The sequence below is a fragment of the Phasianus colchicus genome, chromosome 7 (assembly GCF_987193195.1).
Source record: "Phasianus colchicus chromosome 7, bPhaCol1.hap1.1, whole genome shotgun sequence".
NCBI classification, from domain to species: domain Eukaryota; kingdom Metazoa; phylum Chordata; class Aves; order Galliformes; family Phasianidae; genus Phasianus; species Phasianus colchicus.
The window spans coordinates 5,280,119-5,296,044 of record NC_143442.1 but is presented as its reverse complement, the minus strand read 5'-3'; the positions used below and the strand labels follow the sequence as shown (position 1 = coordinate 5,296,044).

Below are 15,926 nucleotides of genomic sequence, written 5' to 3'. Positions count from 1 at the left end.
TCTCTGCAAGAAACCACATTTGACATTATACTTCATCTTGAAAAACTTAGTGAAGTTGGCCGTAAAATGATATGATATTGAATGGTTTTGCTTCATCTTATTTTCTAATCAGTACATAAATTCTAAGTACGCTGTGCAGATGCTGCTGCTAAGACTGATTAGAATTAAGGGCAACATAAAAGATAGTCTTGTAAAATCAAGTGCATTTGGACCTCTACACTGGAAAGACTAGAAGCCAGAAATTTAACAAGGATCACCTTTCTTAGTTTTCTTCAACCAGACATTTCAACAGGAAGAGCCTAGAAGGAAGATGTTTAGAGAGGCTGATGGAAAATAATGCATTGAAATGGCTGCATCCAGATTAATCAGGTATATCTGGTAAATAAGACTGTATTAGCATATACATTCCAGCAATGGGAGTTATTTACTGCTTAATAAGCGTTGACAGTGGACTGGAAGTCACAGTCCTTCAGTTAAGTCATGACAGATTGCACAGCACATAACAAACTTGCGGTGGTGTCTAAATTGGAGCTTTCAGCTGCCTTTGAATTACACAAATGGATAATTGAATGTAATCAGGTAAACTTTTGTGATTTTTATACAACTGTAATTGCGATAATGATTCTTTGGACAACATTTGAGAAATCAAATTGCAGACTTCTGGAGCTAAAATCATGAAGTTATTGGAGGTCTTGCAAAAGGGAGCTGTGCATATTTTTGTGACCAGGCACTATTGCTTATTTCTAAATTACTCTTCGTAGTGCACTTCCCATTCTTCTTCCCTAATTGCCTATAGTAATGGGTGTACTGGATGTGGCTTCCTTCCTCCTCGTGTATGTATTTTGCAAAGAGTGCATCATGTTCCTGCCCTGAGGTGAATTCATGTCTCAAATTGTGCACTCAAACCAAGAAAGGAAATAAAAGTACTCCTAATCTTTTGTTATGTCTGTGAGATGCTACAGGAATTGTTTCTGTTGGTTTGTGATAAGAGGTACAGAAGGAAATATACAAAAACCTTACTATTAGTAGCATTAGAATAGCTAATGAAGTATGCTATCGCAACCAAGCTATCTTTATAATGAATTCACTTATTACTGGGACTAAAGTTTTTGCTCCAAGGTTTTGTTTATTTGTTGACACTTATTTGTTGACATATCCCTCAAGACTCCCTTACTTCTTGCAAGTAAGAAGTACTTTACTTTAGTTGTGACCCCAGGAAGGGCTTGCTGATGCTGAAGGATGTCCTTTGGTTTGAGAGCTTATCACTGAAGAGTGGCTGCGTTGTTCTCAGAGACTGTTGAGTTATCTTCAGCAGCCATTGGATGCTTGGGGAATTTCTACAGGCTACCAAGAAATAACAGTACTTCTGTGAGGGCTGATCATGACCAGGACTTATCTGTAGGCTACTGTAATGAAAACTGTTAAAAATGAATGCCAGCCACAAGTATGAAGCCTTACAAGCCAGGGATTTTGTCATTATGAGGAAATGGTGTCATTCTTTCTGTTATAATATTGATGGATGAGTTTGTGTGTGTGAGAAATCTTTAAAAAAGCTGTTGTTTTTTTTAAGGTAAAATGCAATATAATGTGAATGATATATATAGTTTGCGAGGAATATCTCCCTTTTTATATTCTGCCTTACAAGGATTTTCTCCATATTTAGTTTTAAGCTAATACTTCACTTCACATTTAAGAACCTACAATTTATGTCAGGAAAAGCTTTTATGTTTATACTGTGCCATAACTAATAATGAGGGCTATGCTTTTGCTTTACCAGGCTTTCACATTTGTTTAATTTAGAAGTTACTTTACTATAAATGGAAGAGCTCTCTCTGGATTTTAGCTAGTATAATTAATGCTGTTTCACACTGATGCACCAATATACAGAAATTGATTGTGCTTACATGAAAAATACAACACATTCTTCCTTGATTTCCCATCTTTTCTTTTGGTCAAAATAGTAAAATAATGACAAGATAAATATTTCTACAGAAGTATACCAGCCAGAAGCACACCAAAGGGAAGCGCTGTCATTAGAAGTGTGAGTTCAGTATTTCAGTTATGCGATGAACAACAAACTATCTCAGATGCAGTGTGAGTTCAGTACATCAAATTAAAAACCACTGAAAATATATCTATAGATGTTACAAAATGAACTATTATTTGGAATCCCAAAGGTTGAATTTTTCTATTTTTCTGTCTGATTCCATTCTTGCTTGCCTCCACTGTGTATTTTCCCTTCTCTTTGCCATCTTTTGGTGGAAAAATCAAAAAAGGTAAGCAAACCTATGAAAGACAGGAATGTGTTTATGTTTCGCCTGAGTAGAAAACACTCCTACTGTTCTGCTTTTTGCAGTGTTCCCTATTTACATACATTCTCTTGCTTTCCATATGACAGGTTTTTCCCAGGACTCCACAGAGAGGATGGAAGAGGTGCCAGAGGCAACTGATGGCCATCCTGCCGCAGCAGCAGAGCTGGTAAGCTGACCTACAGGATGCTAGGTGGAGTGATTTCCCTGGATTATATTGCTTACTGGATGCTCTGCTGTTGACCTCAGAAGCAGTTTTGGTAAGTTCCCATCACATACTCTCTCATGACGAGGGGAAATGCTTCACTTCCTTAGCTCTGTGTCAGCATTTGTCTATAAACTGTCAATAAACTATAAGTTAGGACCTTGACAGATACAGGAATTGCATTCCCCACATTGTATATGCAGAGTTTTAAAATCGTTCCTAACAAGTTTTTTTTTGGATAGGCACGCAGAGAAGTTGCTTAACTGACATCTAATAGGGTAGCATAATCATTACAGTAATTGAAAGAGATATTATTTACAGTAATAAATGGGAATATAAGTAGGAGTAATGGGACTGTGAAATGATGGGTAAGAAACTTGGCTGAGTATCAAGAAGTGATATATCTTAGTGAAATAACCTGGTTACTGAGGTGGCTCATTTAAAGCTACACTGGGCAGAGCAGTAATGAATGTCCACAGTGAAGAAACGTGTGGTTATTGAGGGGCCAGGTGTTCCTGGGTCTTTGCTGCCTTCGAGGCAGGCTGCCACAGAAGGATGGGTGCTCCCAAAGTCCCAGTGCTCAGATGGAATTGTAAATTGCTCGGAAACATTTCTGTGTACTGTCAGCAACAGGATTCCATACTCAGCTGTTCAAATAAAATTTCTCTATATTTCTCTCTTCAGACCTTTTTTTCCCCCTGGAAGCTATGTAAAAATATTCTACATGTCTGAGAGCATTCCATTGTGCCAAGAAGTAATTTTATGACTTCCTAAACATGATGGCTTGTTAGGTCCCTGTCCAGTCCTGGCCCTAAATCGGAAGGGAATATTTTAGAACGCAAATGTTTAGAGAGTTGTAAAACAATGTTCTAACTTTTTTTAATATACAGAGTTGAAATAATGGCAGATATCAAGAAGCATGTGGATATCTGTGTGCCACTCTTAGTTCTTCCTCAGCTTCTTTATTTAGAAATCAAAAGCTTGATCACATTATAGACGATATGCATCAAAGGAGGAGGGAAAATGCAAAGTCCCAAGTGTGCAGAAGAAATCTCTTGGTTGAGACTATTCAGTTTAGGCAGTATCTTTGAGGCAATTGTGTAGCCTTTAAAGGAACCACTCTCCTCATTTAATCGAGAGATTTCCTCAGATTTAACGTCATTTTAGAGTTTATGTTCTGATAAATACATGCTGCTGCTTCCAGAGCATGCTGGATTGAAACTGGGACATTAGAATATCAAAATTAGAATATCACTCCTGCTGAGCCCCTGTGGACGCTGTGCTCATAAAGTCATTATCTGTGCCATTAGGAGGTTAACGGCAGAATGACTAAATGGAATGTGATCTGAAATATTAGTAACTTCGATTCAAACGTGCCAGATGCAAACTTTAAAAACTTTCTGTTACATTGAATAGCTAAGGTTCAGATTTTTATAAACACACATGGTACCACCTTTGGTTCACTAAGTCTCCTAGCAGCTTATGCAGGAGGACGCTGGAAAAGACAGAAGGAAGTAAAACTATTTTTGCAACCTCTTGCACACTTTCCCTGATATCTGCCCCTCATATTTGCCGAACTTCTCTTATCTGAGACAATACATCCCTTTTTATCTACTTTTTTTCTGATTGTGACTGTGACTATCAACTCCGTGCAGAGGTACAGCTGCAGATTCAGTAAATCAAATAGATAGGAAAATACAAAAAAATCCTTAAACTGAGGGCATGGTTATCAGGAATTCCTAAATTCATGGGAAGGATACAGGCTGTTCCCACATGTGGTCCTAGCATAGTGACATAATGGCTCACCCAGGTGGTACCTCTAACACTATGCCACCTGGAATAGAAAGCCTCTTGAAGTCATCAATGACACTTTGTTTAAAGAGCAGTTTGGAGCCTGACCTTGGCCTTATGAAAATTATTCAATCTCAAAACCATTGCAGCTTCAAGATTAATCCAATTCCCGGTCTTTTATTAAAAAGAATATAAACAGCTGGAAGGAAACCATGTGTATTACTGAGGCACAACATTAATCTATATAAGCAGACTATATACAACACTCTTTTGATATTCTAATGTAAAACCAAATGCATGCTATATCCAGAAAGTGAAAACTGCAGTAATTGAGCCAAATTATTTCAAAGTAGAATACTCACCATCCATCAAACGTGATAATGTGTGGATCAGTGAAAGAGTAGCAGTTCCCTGTTGGGAGGTCCTGAACTGTGACCTAGTTAAAATGAAATGCGTAATGAATACAGTCTACACAGCAGTTTTTCTTCATTACCACTCCTCACAAAACATTAGGAGCAAGATTCATGTGTCAAGTACAAACTAAAATCTGACTTCTAAAACGTGATTGTAGGTGGGTGCAAAATAGGCTTTGTTTTCAAGCAACTGAGTTTAATCACATGCTGTATGGGAGTTCAAAGTGCTTCCATTCTATCCAATGTAGTGTGCTGGCTGGTGAAAAGAGAAGCTTTTCTAATAAACTTTTTTTGCTGGGAAGTAGATCATTCTATGAAATTATCAAGAGAGTAGAGTGCTCGTTAAATTGCACTAATTTTAATGCCTGAAGTGCGGTAGAAGGTATGCTGTAATTAAGTAGCATTAGCATATTTTAGCAATAGTTGCTGTCTGTCCCCTAGTTTGACCTTAAATTTCCTGATACAGGACACGAATGGCTGATTTATATATCTGACGTGCACATTATTGATTGGGTGCTGGTGGTGATGGCCCAAACTAGGTTGGTAGAGCTATCTGCATTTGGCACCTAACAAAAGAGGAAAGGATCTAACAGAACAACAATCTTCAGCATAAACCCATTGTTACTTGGACATAAACTGGGCCATAGAGGAGACCTAAGAGTGCCGGTGACATGCAAGAAGCAGATGTGTCTATAAAAAACAGAGATTAGGCAAATCCCTTTGAAGTCACAAATCTGAACCTTGGGCCATGCTGGGCCTGCATAGCCTCATTCACTGGAGATGGCACTTTGTCAGGGCCATATACTCTACTATCCAGTTCCCAGAAATACAGAAGTGGGGTATACAGTGATTTGCAGTATGAAGAGCTCCCAGTCACACTGATAGAAGTGATGAAGTGTTATGGTTTTCCCATATCCAGCCTGCCAGCCTTATTTCTTGGTCAGGGCTGTTAATTCCTTGCTTGCTTACTGCCCATGAGAAATCCAGAGGTGCAATTCAGTTAGTACTGTCACAGTCTGCAGAGCGAGTAAGAAGAATGGCCACTATATCCTTGTGCAACCTTTTAGTGATAAAGCAGAATTTAGCTTTTAGGAACAGTGGTGAAATTAAATAAATGAATAAGAGTTGAAGATAGAAGCACAGTAGCTGATAAAATCCCTCACCTGAAGCAATACGTCATCTGTATTTCAAAATGTCCCTTAACCATCAAACAGAGACATTGCTTAGACACCCACAGGTGTCTGGCATCCCAGACTATTAAAGTGATTGTCTGGAGGAACGAAGGACTGAACAGCTTTTTGATCTGAAATCAATCGTATCATTTGTATTTACTGGAGTGAAGTAAAGAATTATCTCTGAATTTTCCCATTTTCTCCATGTCCACAACCTTCTCTGCTCTGCTTTTTTCTTGCATGGTAGCAGCAAAGGATACAAGTCTTAGTCACAGGCAGCCTTGTTTGCTGAAGAAATCATTTTTCTTTTCCCAAGTGTCTGAATTTGCCAGGATGTTCTGCCCACCATTTCCATTCCATTTTAAGATAAGCAAAACATATTTGAACAAGTCTGAAGGACTAAATAGTATGTGGATTTTAATGTATGGATTTCTCCTTGATGTGTTGCAAGAACAATTTTACATTAATGCCTCTAATTAAGTGCAAAGCAGCAGTGGGAAAATTGGGGAGGAGGGAAAGTAGTGTTTATTATGTATCCATAGATCAAATTTTAACCGAGATGGATAGAATTTATTATTAAAATTGATTAATTCCATTCCACATTTGCTGCATTTTCATATTTTAATGGAAAGCATTCTTAAGTTACAAGAAAAAATATGAGTATTTGAGTGCACTACATTGAATTAGCTGCAATTTCTGCTCTAAGAATCCTTGAAAGTGTGAAAAAAGGCTGTGCTGGAGAAGACGGAATAAGCACATGCAAGGCATTTCACATTTGAAGACAAAAATTCCTTTGGTTTCATTATCTTATCCTACCATGAGTAAATCCACCAGTATCAGGGCAGTGGACTTACAGATTTAACTGGGGGCTTATTTTCAGTTCTTTCAAATGCGCCAGCGTGGACATGCCAGTGCTCTGAGAGTTGTAGCTGAGTCAAATCTACCTCCTTTCTCATTCCCCTGGGCTGTGGGATTATGGCTCTCGGAGCTCCCAGCTGTGGCTCTGATCAGCTCCACGGACAGTGAGCCAGCTCCTGCTCGTCACGCTTCTTGGCCAAGCTCCCTGTGGGGACGGTCTGCCTTGCCTCTGTGATTGATTCCCATTATCCTTCCTTTGGACATTTTGTGCAGGGATGAGTGAAGAAACGGAGTGGCTGTGTGTGTGGTGTCACGGTGATTCTTGGCACGGTCACAAATTGAACGTGGCTCTGCCAAGTCCCTTTCCTTCTTTCCACTTCCAAGGCATTGCCTTTCCTCTGCTTTTCTGGGAGCTGTTCTCCAAACCACTGTCTGCTTGCGTGTATAATTCATCTATTGGCCTACTGATGAGCTCACTAATAATGAAACCTAAATCTGTTGAAGCGAAAGGCTTCACCTGTTAGTTTTCATGGCATGTATAGAAGTTGTGTTGGTTTACAGTGGTCCCCAAATTTTTATGTTGTTAGGGTTTATCATTGCCTCGTTTTATCTGCTACTACACTTCCAATTAAAATTTGACACATTATTCAAACTATTTTAGGACCTCACCTTTACATCCTTCGAGGCGTGAGCCCTCCAAAGCACATCTCTGTGTCCAACTGGCTCAGCTCTGATGTGGCTGACGCGGTTCCCATCCTGAGCGAAGTCGGTGATGGCTGTCACTGTTAGTACAGCTGCTGCACAGCTGCCTTGTGAGCAGGGTGCCGGAACCAGATCCACCTGGCACGCTGAGAGGACAATGTTTGGGGGCCCCAGTAATTGGCTGTCTAAAATGAACATGAGCACCAAGTCTGACAAGAGGTATCCAAACAGTCACCCATCCCCATCCAACACAAATGTTTCACATTCCAAGACACGTGTTGAAACCAGATGGGTTTTTCACGAAGATGGTTATAATTGACTCAATCCAGCAACTCTTAGCACATTTTACTCTTTTTCTTTTCTTTTCTTTTTTTTTTTTTTTTTCAGTAGGCGGCATACTGAAACACACTGATGCTTTTTTCTTTAAACAGGTGTTAATATTTCTGGAATGAAAACCTTATCTTTAAGGACCCATGACCAGGAAATGAAGATGAGTTGTTCTTGTGACAAAGAAAGAGATAAATCTGTGCTTCTGGAAAACATCTTTCACTAGCTTTATTGTAACAAGGTATGCACTGGGAGTTATTTAATTTAAGATATAGAGAATTTTTGATCTGGAAAGGTAGGGTTTTCAAGTCATCTCTTAGTGAACTTTATATTCATCACAGGAAGATAAGTGCAGCACATTTGGATAAGTAACGGATTTTCTCTTTTACTTTTATTTGGTTATGTTAGATTATTGTGCTTTACTATCCAATCTGTAAAATATCAAGGTCATGAGGTTAAATTCACTAAAAATCTATGGAAATGCCACAAGTTATGATGATACTAGCTATTTAAGTATCTGTGATGGTGGTAAAGTGATGGGTACTAAAAAAAGTCAATATGGAAATAGCAATTCAAATCATTCACACAGCTTTGCACATTGTATGTTTCCCAAAGGAACCTCTTCTAGCAGCCAGGCTAGTAGTGTCATTTCCCTTGAGTCTTGATCCTCCATGCTAAGGTCCCAAGGAAAGGACAAAAGAAAAGAAAAGATTTTTCTTAGAATGACTTTGTTATTATTATTTATGAGGACCGAATCATGATAGCATGGTCTGTATTTTGGATGATGTCTATCTGATCCTCAGGAAGTCATCCAACATGAATTCTCTGGTGGGTAAAGAAAGAAATAGCCACCTTTCCAGCCTACCAGAATCTCTCTACTGATTTCAGGGCTGCCAGCATTTGTGTTGAGCATTTACTTTTCTGTTCCAAACCAATAATTATCAGCAGATAAGAACAGTTATAGAAATTGTGGCAATGGAATGAATCTGATATGAAAATAAGTGATTTCCATATAATTTTTCCAATTTGTTGAATTGCTTAATAATTTATAGGAGATGGCATTCAAATACATTAGGATGGTATATCTAATAAGATCAAATAATCAACATTTTACTCCTTATGGAAATGAACCATAAAGCCTAATTGAAATTAACCCTGTAGAGGTCTACAGGATCTGAACGAAAAGCCTGCAACCATTAATAGCATATTATCTCTCATTCCCAATCCTTAAAGGATGCCTTACATCTTATAGAAAAATCCTGGCTCATTTTCAAGGTTCTTGATTCAATTAAATTGGAGGTTTCCATGAGGAATAGTTATTGCCATTACAGCCTTATGAGCTCTGCTTACAACCCAGAACAAAAGTTTAAAATCAAAGAAAATCATCTTGTCAAAATAGCAGTGATAAACTTAACAGAGGCTGAACTTCAGTTGCTCTGCTGTGTCTTGGTATTCATTATGATATTGTCTGAACTTAGAGAGATATTTCCGTGCTTGTAATTAGCTTTCTTATCACTTATTCCCTACATAATTAACAGAATGGTGTTGTTAGATGGATTCAGTCAGACAAGGAGCTTTTCTCTGTTAATTTACTCAGTACAAATGAATCTCAACTGAAATTGTTTTTATTTTCAATTTATAACACTGTGTCCAACATTATGCTTTTCAAAAGCCCACAGCATTCTTTCAGATACACAAATGGACCCGACAGATAATAAAACCCGTGATTGTGCATGCACCCAGCAATATGTATCAATCCTTGAGTACGTACAGATATACCATTTAAAACCAGCTTAAGTGTGAAACGTAGAAACATCCTCAGGGTGGAGTAATGAGAGGTTAGAGTTGGTAATTAGTTTAAGCTACAGAAATGTGTTGATTAAACTGATGGAAATTTGCATCTTTAGTGACTAAGTCCTTCAAAGATTAGTTAATTGGTTGAGTTGTGTCTCTATCCCGGCAAGTCTTGGCAGCAACACATCATGTCCATTGACAACCTGAAAATCTGCTTCTGCAGATCCTGCCTCACCTCTTTCTCTCAATGAAATGCATATTATGGGGCTGGAAAAGACTGTAGCAAGGGATCAACCTCAGTCCAATCTGTAATACTCAGAAATTACATTGATTGTCTAAGTGACTAATTCTCATTTGATCCCTATAGGTGTGATTGTTGCTTGGAGTTCTCAGGGTTATCCCAGCACACAACAGCCTGCATTCTCAGCTAACTCCATATCATAGAAAATCTGTTCCCATGAGCTCAGCAAATGTTTGCATGGTGGACTGGCATAGACTATAAGCCAAGAGCAATATGGGGAAGGGAGCAGCACTGAGCCATGAAGAAATGCAAAGTACTCTGTGTATGAGAGCCAACACAGCTGCTGGAACCATAAGGTACTGTTCAGTTTAAGATCATTTTGTTATTATATCATTTGAATAATTTTTTTTTTTTTTTTTTTTTCCCGTGTATTTGGCTAAGGTTGGGAAAGAAAGGACAGGAATTCAGAAAGGGAATAATATCTGCTCTTTGGCAATTTTTTATTTTTTTTGTTTTTAAACCAGATTTTTGTACTTTAATCCTTTCTCTAAACATTTTTCTCTTGAACCATCTTTGGAAGAAAATTAAATCCCTTGTTAGAAAAATGGCTGGCTGTTTTATTTAGTGCAAATGGCAAGTTAAAATGTTCCCCTTGGTTAAGCATGATATTCCACCAGATTAACCTCGGAAAGCATATACCATTTAAAAGTGCAAGAGGATTTTCTAAATGGCATTGTCAACGTTTCTAAGTAAAAAAATACCGTTAGAAAGAGAGTAATATATTATCATAAGAATGATTTTTTCTTCTATATGGAGACAGACAGCAACTATAATCCAGAAGAAGAAAGAAAAAAGGCTTCAGTACACATTTAGTGAGTAATAAATCTGCAGGTGAACTTCTTATTGATAATTGATGATTTTTTTTTTAGCTGAGGCCATTGCTTCTACAAAAACTTAAAATGGAATATTATACTCTTAGAATTTTAAAAAGTTCTCCTATTCAGAGTTATTTCACCCATAAATCTCAGCAGACTGTTGTTCATACTGCCACTACTCGGATATTTCTGATGTCAAAAGCCTGAGTGATATCATCATCTATTTTACCTTGCAAATAGTTGGCTGATTTTGTGGATTTTATGGCCTCTGCACTTCCTAGTTATTAAAGCTTTATAATTTCTGTTAGATTTTGCTGTAACGGAAATGCAGGAAAAAAAGTAATCACATTGATTCATAAGACTCACCCAGATCCTCAGTACTGAGGCGTAATGTGATTTTACAGGAATCGTTGTGCCCAGAACAGGTAATGGGCACAGTGCTCAGGATGGTCAAAACGTGCTCCTTGCCATCTTCTGCAATTTGTAACGATTCTGGTAAAAACTGAAAATAAGAAAATCATTTTTAGATCATCTTGACAGATTAATAAGGCAATATGGATATTTTTGAAATTTCGCACGTTTTTAATCGTCAAGATAATTGCTTTTAAAATAACAATAATCTCCATAATAACAATAATCTTCAAAACAATCATCTTCAACTTTCCAAAGGTAAAATTGTTGTTAAAATGTTTTAATACTCTTTGAATTTTTTTAAAAAATATCTTTCTGCTTATCATATGTAGTGTACAATTATTTCTCATTTCCTCATTTCGAAACAGGGTTTTACTAAGACTGAAAATAGTGTACTACCATAGAATTTGTTCACATTTAACATCCTTGGTTGACAGGAGCTCCTACTGCTGTGCACTGAGAGAAATACCTGCAGTATTCATAGCCTGAAGTGCAGCATTACCTCTTGATTATGCACTCTATATTTGTACTCTGTTCCAAGTGCAAAGTGAGTGCATTTTTCACCCAATTCCTCTTCTCTGCTACGGCAGGAAGAAGGATTTCTCCATACATAATGTATTGCAGCTTCAGGGAGAGAAGCTCGGGCTGAATGGTTCCTGCATGTCTGTTCTCCTGGGGCAGGAGCAGAAGCAATACTTCTGCCCAGGCAGAAATGAGGATTCCCATTCCCTGTGAAATTTGGATATTGATAAAAAAAAACAAACCTGCAACTGTTCATAGAATTAAAGAATCACAGAATCGTTTTAGTTGGAAGGAACTTTTAAACGCCATCTGATCCAGCTCCCCTGCCATGAACAGGGACACCTACAGCTCCATCAGGAGCCCCCTCCAGCCTGACATTGAATGTCTCCAAGGACAGGGTATCTACCACCTCTCTAGACAACCTGTGCCTCACAGCCCTTAACTGTTCTTCCAGCATTACACAGAACAGGCTTCGAGATTTTCCAGATCCCATTCCTGCAGACCTCAAGTTGGGATATTCAAATATCCAATTCTCCAGGACTGCCAGACTGACAGTCCCATCCTTGGATAGGATCAGACCCAGACCTTGTACTGATTGTGACTTACTCTCAGCAGTTACATTCTTTGTAGTGCCTGGCCATAAGGGGGCAGTAGATAAAAAGTCTTTATTTATAAATAACTTTATTCATGTAGTTCTGATGTAGTTGGAATAAAATACTGCAATTTGTAGGTGTGGCTTCCATTTATACATAACCACAGAGTACTTTGGGGCATGTTTACTAGCAGATGTAGTTGTGCACATTCTCTGTGCTGCATTAGTGTCAACACCTGCACACTTCTCTGATGAGCGCTCCGGGGCGTTTTGCAAACAGACTGAAAGCCCCACAATTTATTACGACATTTTTTCTCAAAGTGAACCTAAAAGCAACACTGGTTATGACCAATGTTTCTGTGCCTTGTTTTCCAGAGCGTGTCAGATATTATATAAATGTTCCCCAGGGGTATGCTGAAGAAGTCAGTGAACCAGGGTCAATGGCATTACCTTAATCCCAGTGTAGAAACCTTTGCTCTGCTCAGGCAATGACCGCTGCTCAGAAGCGTCCCTCGCAAATGCAGTCACAGTGCAGAAGACCTGCATTAAACAAACAGTGTCAACAGCGTGTGCTATTGTTGAACAAAAATAATATAACTACGTATATTCCTGTTCATCTGGGTTGTAGAGCTTCTTTTTTCTCTCTCTCATTTTTTTTTTTCACCATTGAAAAAGATTTTGGAGGCTTAGGTGTTGAAAATATTTATGCATAAGCTTTGAGATCTCAAAGATTTTTTGATGTCTGTAACATGCAAAGAAACATAGCTTCCATCTCAACAATTAATAACACTAAATATTAAAATACACGTGACCTGCAGCAAGGGCATTCGATACCAGTCCAGATACCCAACTGAAGAGCTAAGAACTTTTTTCAGTTATCCAAACACCTTGGTAGGGTTTTAATATTAACCCATTTTAATTAGGGGGAGTTGCGCTGTTTGTGGGTGTTAAGTTCAAGTTTAGGACATTGGCCCTTGAGATAATTGAATCACAGAATTGTTTGAGTTGGAAGGGTTTCTTAGAGGTGATCTAGTCCTGCTCCTCTGCAATGAACAGAGACACCCACAGCTCCATCAGGGGCTCAGAGCCCCATCCAGCCTGACATTGAGTGTCTCCAGGGATGGGACATCCACTTCCTTCCTGGGCAATCTATGCCACTGTTTCCACTACCCTTATTCTAAGAAACTCTTTCCTTATATCCAGGCTAAATCTTCCATTTCAGTTTGAAACTATTTTCCCTTGTCTTATCCCAACAGACCCTGCTAAAGAGTCTCTCCCCTTCTTTCTTACAGCCCCCCTTTAGATACCGAAAGGCTGCTATCTGATCTCCCCAGAACCTTCTCTTCTCCAGGGTGAACAGTCCCAGCTCTCTCAACTTGTCCTCGTAGAGAAGGTGTTTCATCCCTGGGATTCCAGGCTTCACTGTTTTTAAGTGTTTGGGTTTTTTTTTTAATTTAAATTAGTTTGACAGTCATCCAGACTCAGAAACAACGTCAGCAATAGAAGAAATTGCTTTTTTCTTATTGCAATAAAAAGATGATGCAGATGTACCCGTGAGGTTTATAGTGTAAAAATAATAAAATAATTTCCCCAAAACAACAACAAAAACAACCCCAGCAAACACAATGTGCTGTGCCATGCCATTTATGTCTGATTCCTAGCACAGTCACGCAACCTTTATCTCTGCTGAGCCCATGCACCATCTGCCATCTTAATGTTTCATTGCTTTCACGAAACCCAAACTGCTAACATCATTTCTAGGATCATAAGATTAAACTACAGAAATTTTCCTTACAGCAAACTTACAGCAGGCTCTGAAACTGTAGCTCTCATTTTTTTGGGGACCTTTTTTCTCGGAAATGGAATAAGAGCTTGTGTCACAGTAAATCAATACCAAATGGTCAGATGGCATATTTACAGTTGCTGTCTCTCTGAAGCCTCGGGTGACCCATGAAGAAGCAGCAGAGTGATGTGATTTACTTTCTGTGGTGAGGAGCTCCTTTGGACAGATTCTAAGGCTCTTCATGTTTCTCACTGGCCATCTCAGGCACTACTTTCATGGCTGGAGCCAGCAAAACCAATGTAAAGCCAAAACATTTCCAGGTTCACATGACAGACTCTTTAGCAGGGTCTGTTGTAATAGGAAAAAGGGAAATAGTTTCAAAATAAAAGAGTGGAGATTTAGATGGGATATAAGGAAATAGTTTTTTATATTAAGGGTGGTGAGGCAGTGGCATAGGTTGCCCAGCGAGGTGGTGGATGTCCCATCCCTGGAAGCATTCAAGGTCAGGCTGGATGGGGCTCTGAGCACCTGATGGAGCTGTGGGTGTCCCTGTTCATTGCAGAGGAGTAGATCACTTTAAGGATCCCTTCCAACTCTTATGATTCAATGATTCTGTGATCCTGTGGACAGGGGCTGTCCACTGCTCTGGAGCATTTCCTTCTCTGTTGAAAAAAATCCCTCTTTGTTACCTCAAAGTTATGGTTCTCCTCTAAGCTGGAAAAAAAGCGATGTAAGTCTCAGAAATGCCTTAAGGTTAGAATCCCTTAGATATCATGTTGTTAACCAGTTTGCCTCCAAGGAAGAGAGACGTGTGTTCTCCTTCAGGTGATCATAAAAAATAGCAAATATAAAATAATAATAAAAGCGATTAAAATTATATTAAAAAAAAGAAAAAAAAAGTGAAGTAGTCAGTAAGCAAATCCAACACACCCGCATTGCAGATGCTGTATTTACAGCTGCTGTGCTGTTTGTACTTTTCTGCTTTTTACCGAAAATCTTCAAATGGAATCACCTTGCTACACACACAGCAGTGCAGGTGGGGGGCATCTCCCAAAAAAAACCCTGGGCAATGGGTAGACCCAGCCCCATTCCCTGCACGTGCTGTGTATTCTCACATTGTAGAAGAGAGGTGTGTTTGATAAAAAATCTGAATCGAAAATAGCTCTGTAAAGATGTGCTGAGATATTATTAGACTGTCAGCTCGTTCTAGCTCTACGTACTGCAAGTGAGCAGAGCTTACCCAACTCTCAGTGTACAGACACCCATCACGAGCTACATTTCATTCCTGTCTTTCTGTCGCGCCTCTGCTTGTACTGCCTTTACCTCTTGAGGTGCTCAACCAGCCCATGTGTTCATTGGCTGCGGAGCTACAGGTTGACAGTTTGTCACATCATTATTATGATAGTCACTGCGAGGGGTTTTTTTTTTTTTTTTTTTGCCTTCAGCTAAACACTCATTTTTCTTCAGTTCAGTAATCAACTTCTTCTTTCTCCTTTTTCCCTTCTCCATCTATGAATGCTGCTTTTTTAAAGCAAAGAGATAAAAGCAGCACTGACAGCCACATGCTAATGGCCATGACATGTTAGGCAGTAGCTTTCCACAAACTCAACAGATCTGTTAAAAAAAAAAATAAAATCAAATAATATTTTTTTCAGCATCCCCGTTAAAGGGACAGAGTTTAAGGGTGCCCTTGATAACTTGATCCCTGCCAGCTGTGGGCTGCTCCTTCTCTGTGTATCTTCCTATAGGGCAGAAAACTACGTACAGGCACAAATTCCTGCTAAAAAAATGCCTTAGTAGAAAAGAAATGTCTTATTTCCTGTGCTTTGGAGCAGGTTTATGCCTTTAAGTGGACTCAGGTTTCTTCCCACTTCACAGTGAATCCTGTGAGCTGCATACTCGGTGAGAAGCAGAATTCAGCCATTGATTTG

General features: G+C 38.9%; 1 protein-coding gene and 2 long non-coding RNA genes across 5 annotated transcripts in view; 2 read left to right on the top strand and 1 right to left on the bottom strand.

Annotated features, from left to right (window-relative positions):
* The window catches only part of LOC116227273 (von Willebrand factor D and EGF domain-containing protein-like), a 163,815-nt gene that overhangs the window by 97,884 nt on the left and 50,005 nt on the right, over window positions 1–15,926 (bottom strand). Inside the window, exons 5-8 of the mRNA XM_090143533.1 lie at window positions 12,663–12,752; window positions 11,054–11,189; window positions 7,418–7,635; window positions 4,668–4,741 (exon numbers count right to left, since the gene is read on the bottom strand). Of these exons, the coding sequence (XP_089999659.1) occupies window positions 4,668–4,741; window positions 7,418–7,635; window positions 11,054–11,189; window positions 12,663–12,752 (518 nt within the window). The remainder of the gene's footprint in view (window positions 1–4,667; window positions 4,742–7,417; window positions 7,636–11,053; window positions 11,190–12,662; window positions 12,753–15,926) is intronic.
* On the top strand, window positions 258–8,016 carry LOC149917191 (uncharacterized). The gene is made up of 3 exons (XR_016468115.1): window positions 258–369; window positions 2,399–2,569; window positions 7,882–8,016. It is a non-coding gene; the product is annotated as an uncharacterized LOC149917191 (long non-coding RNA).
* LOC149917190 (uncharacterized) overlaps window positions 9,945–15,926 on the top strand; it is a 31,099-nt gene continuing 25,117 nt past the window's right edge. For all 3 annotated transcript variants that reach the window (XR_016468112.1, XR_016468113.1, XR_016468111.1), the window contains exon 1: window positions 9,945–10,168. This is a non-coding gene — a long non-coding RNA (uncharacterized LOC149917190). The remainder of the gene's footprint in view (window positions 10,169–15,926) is intronic.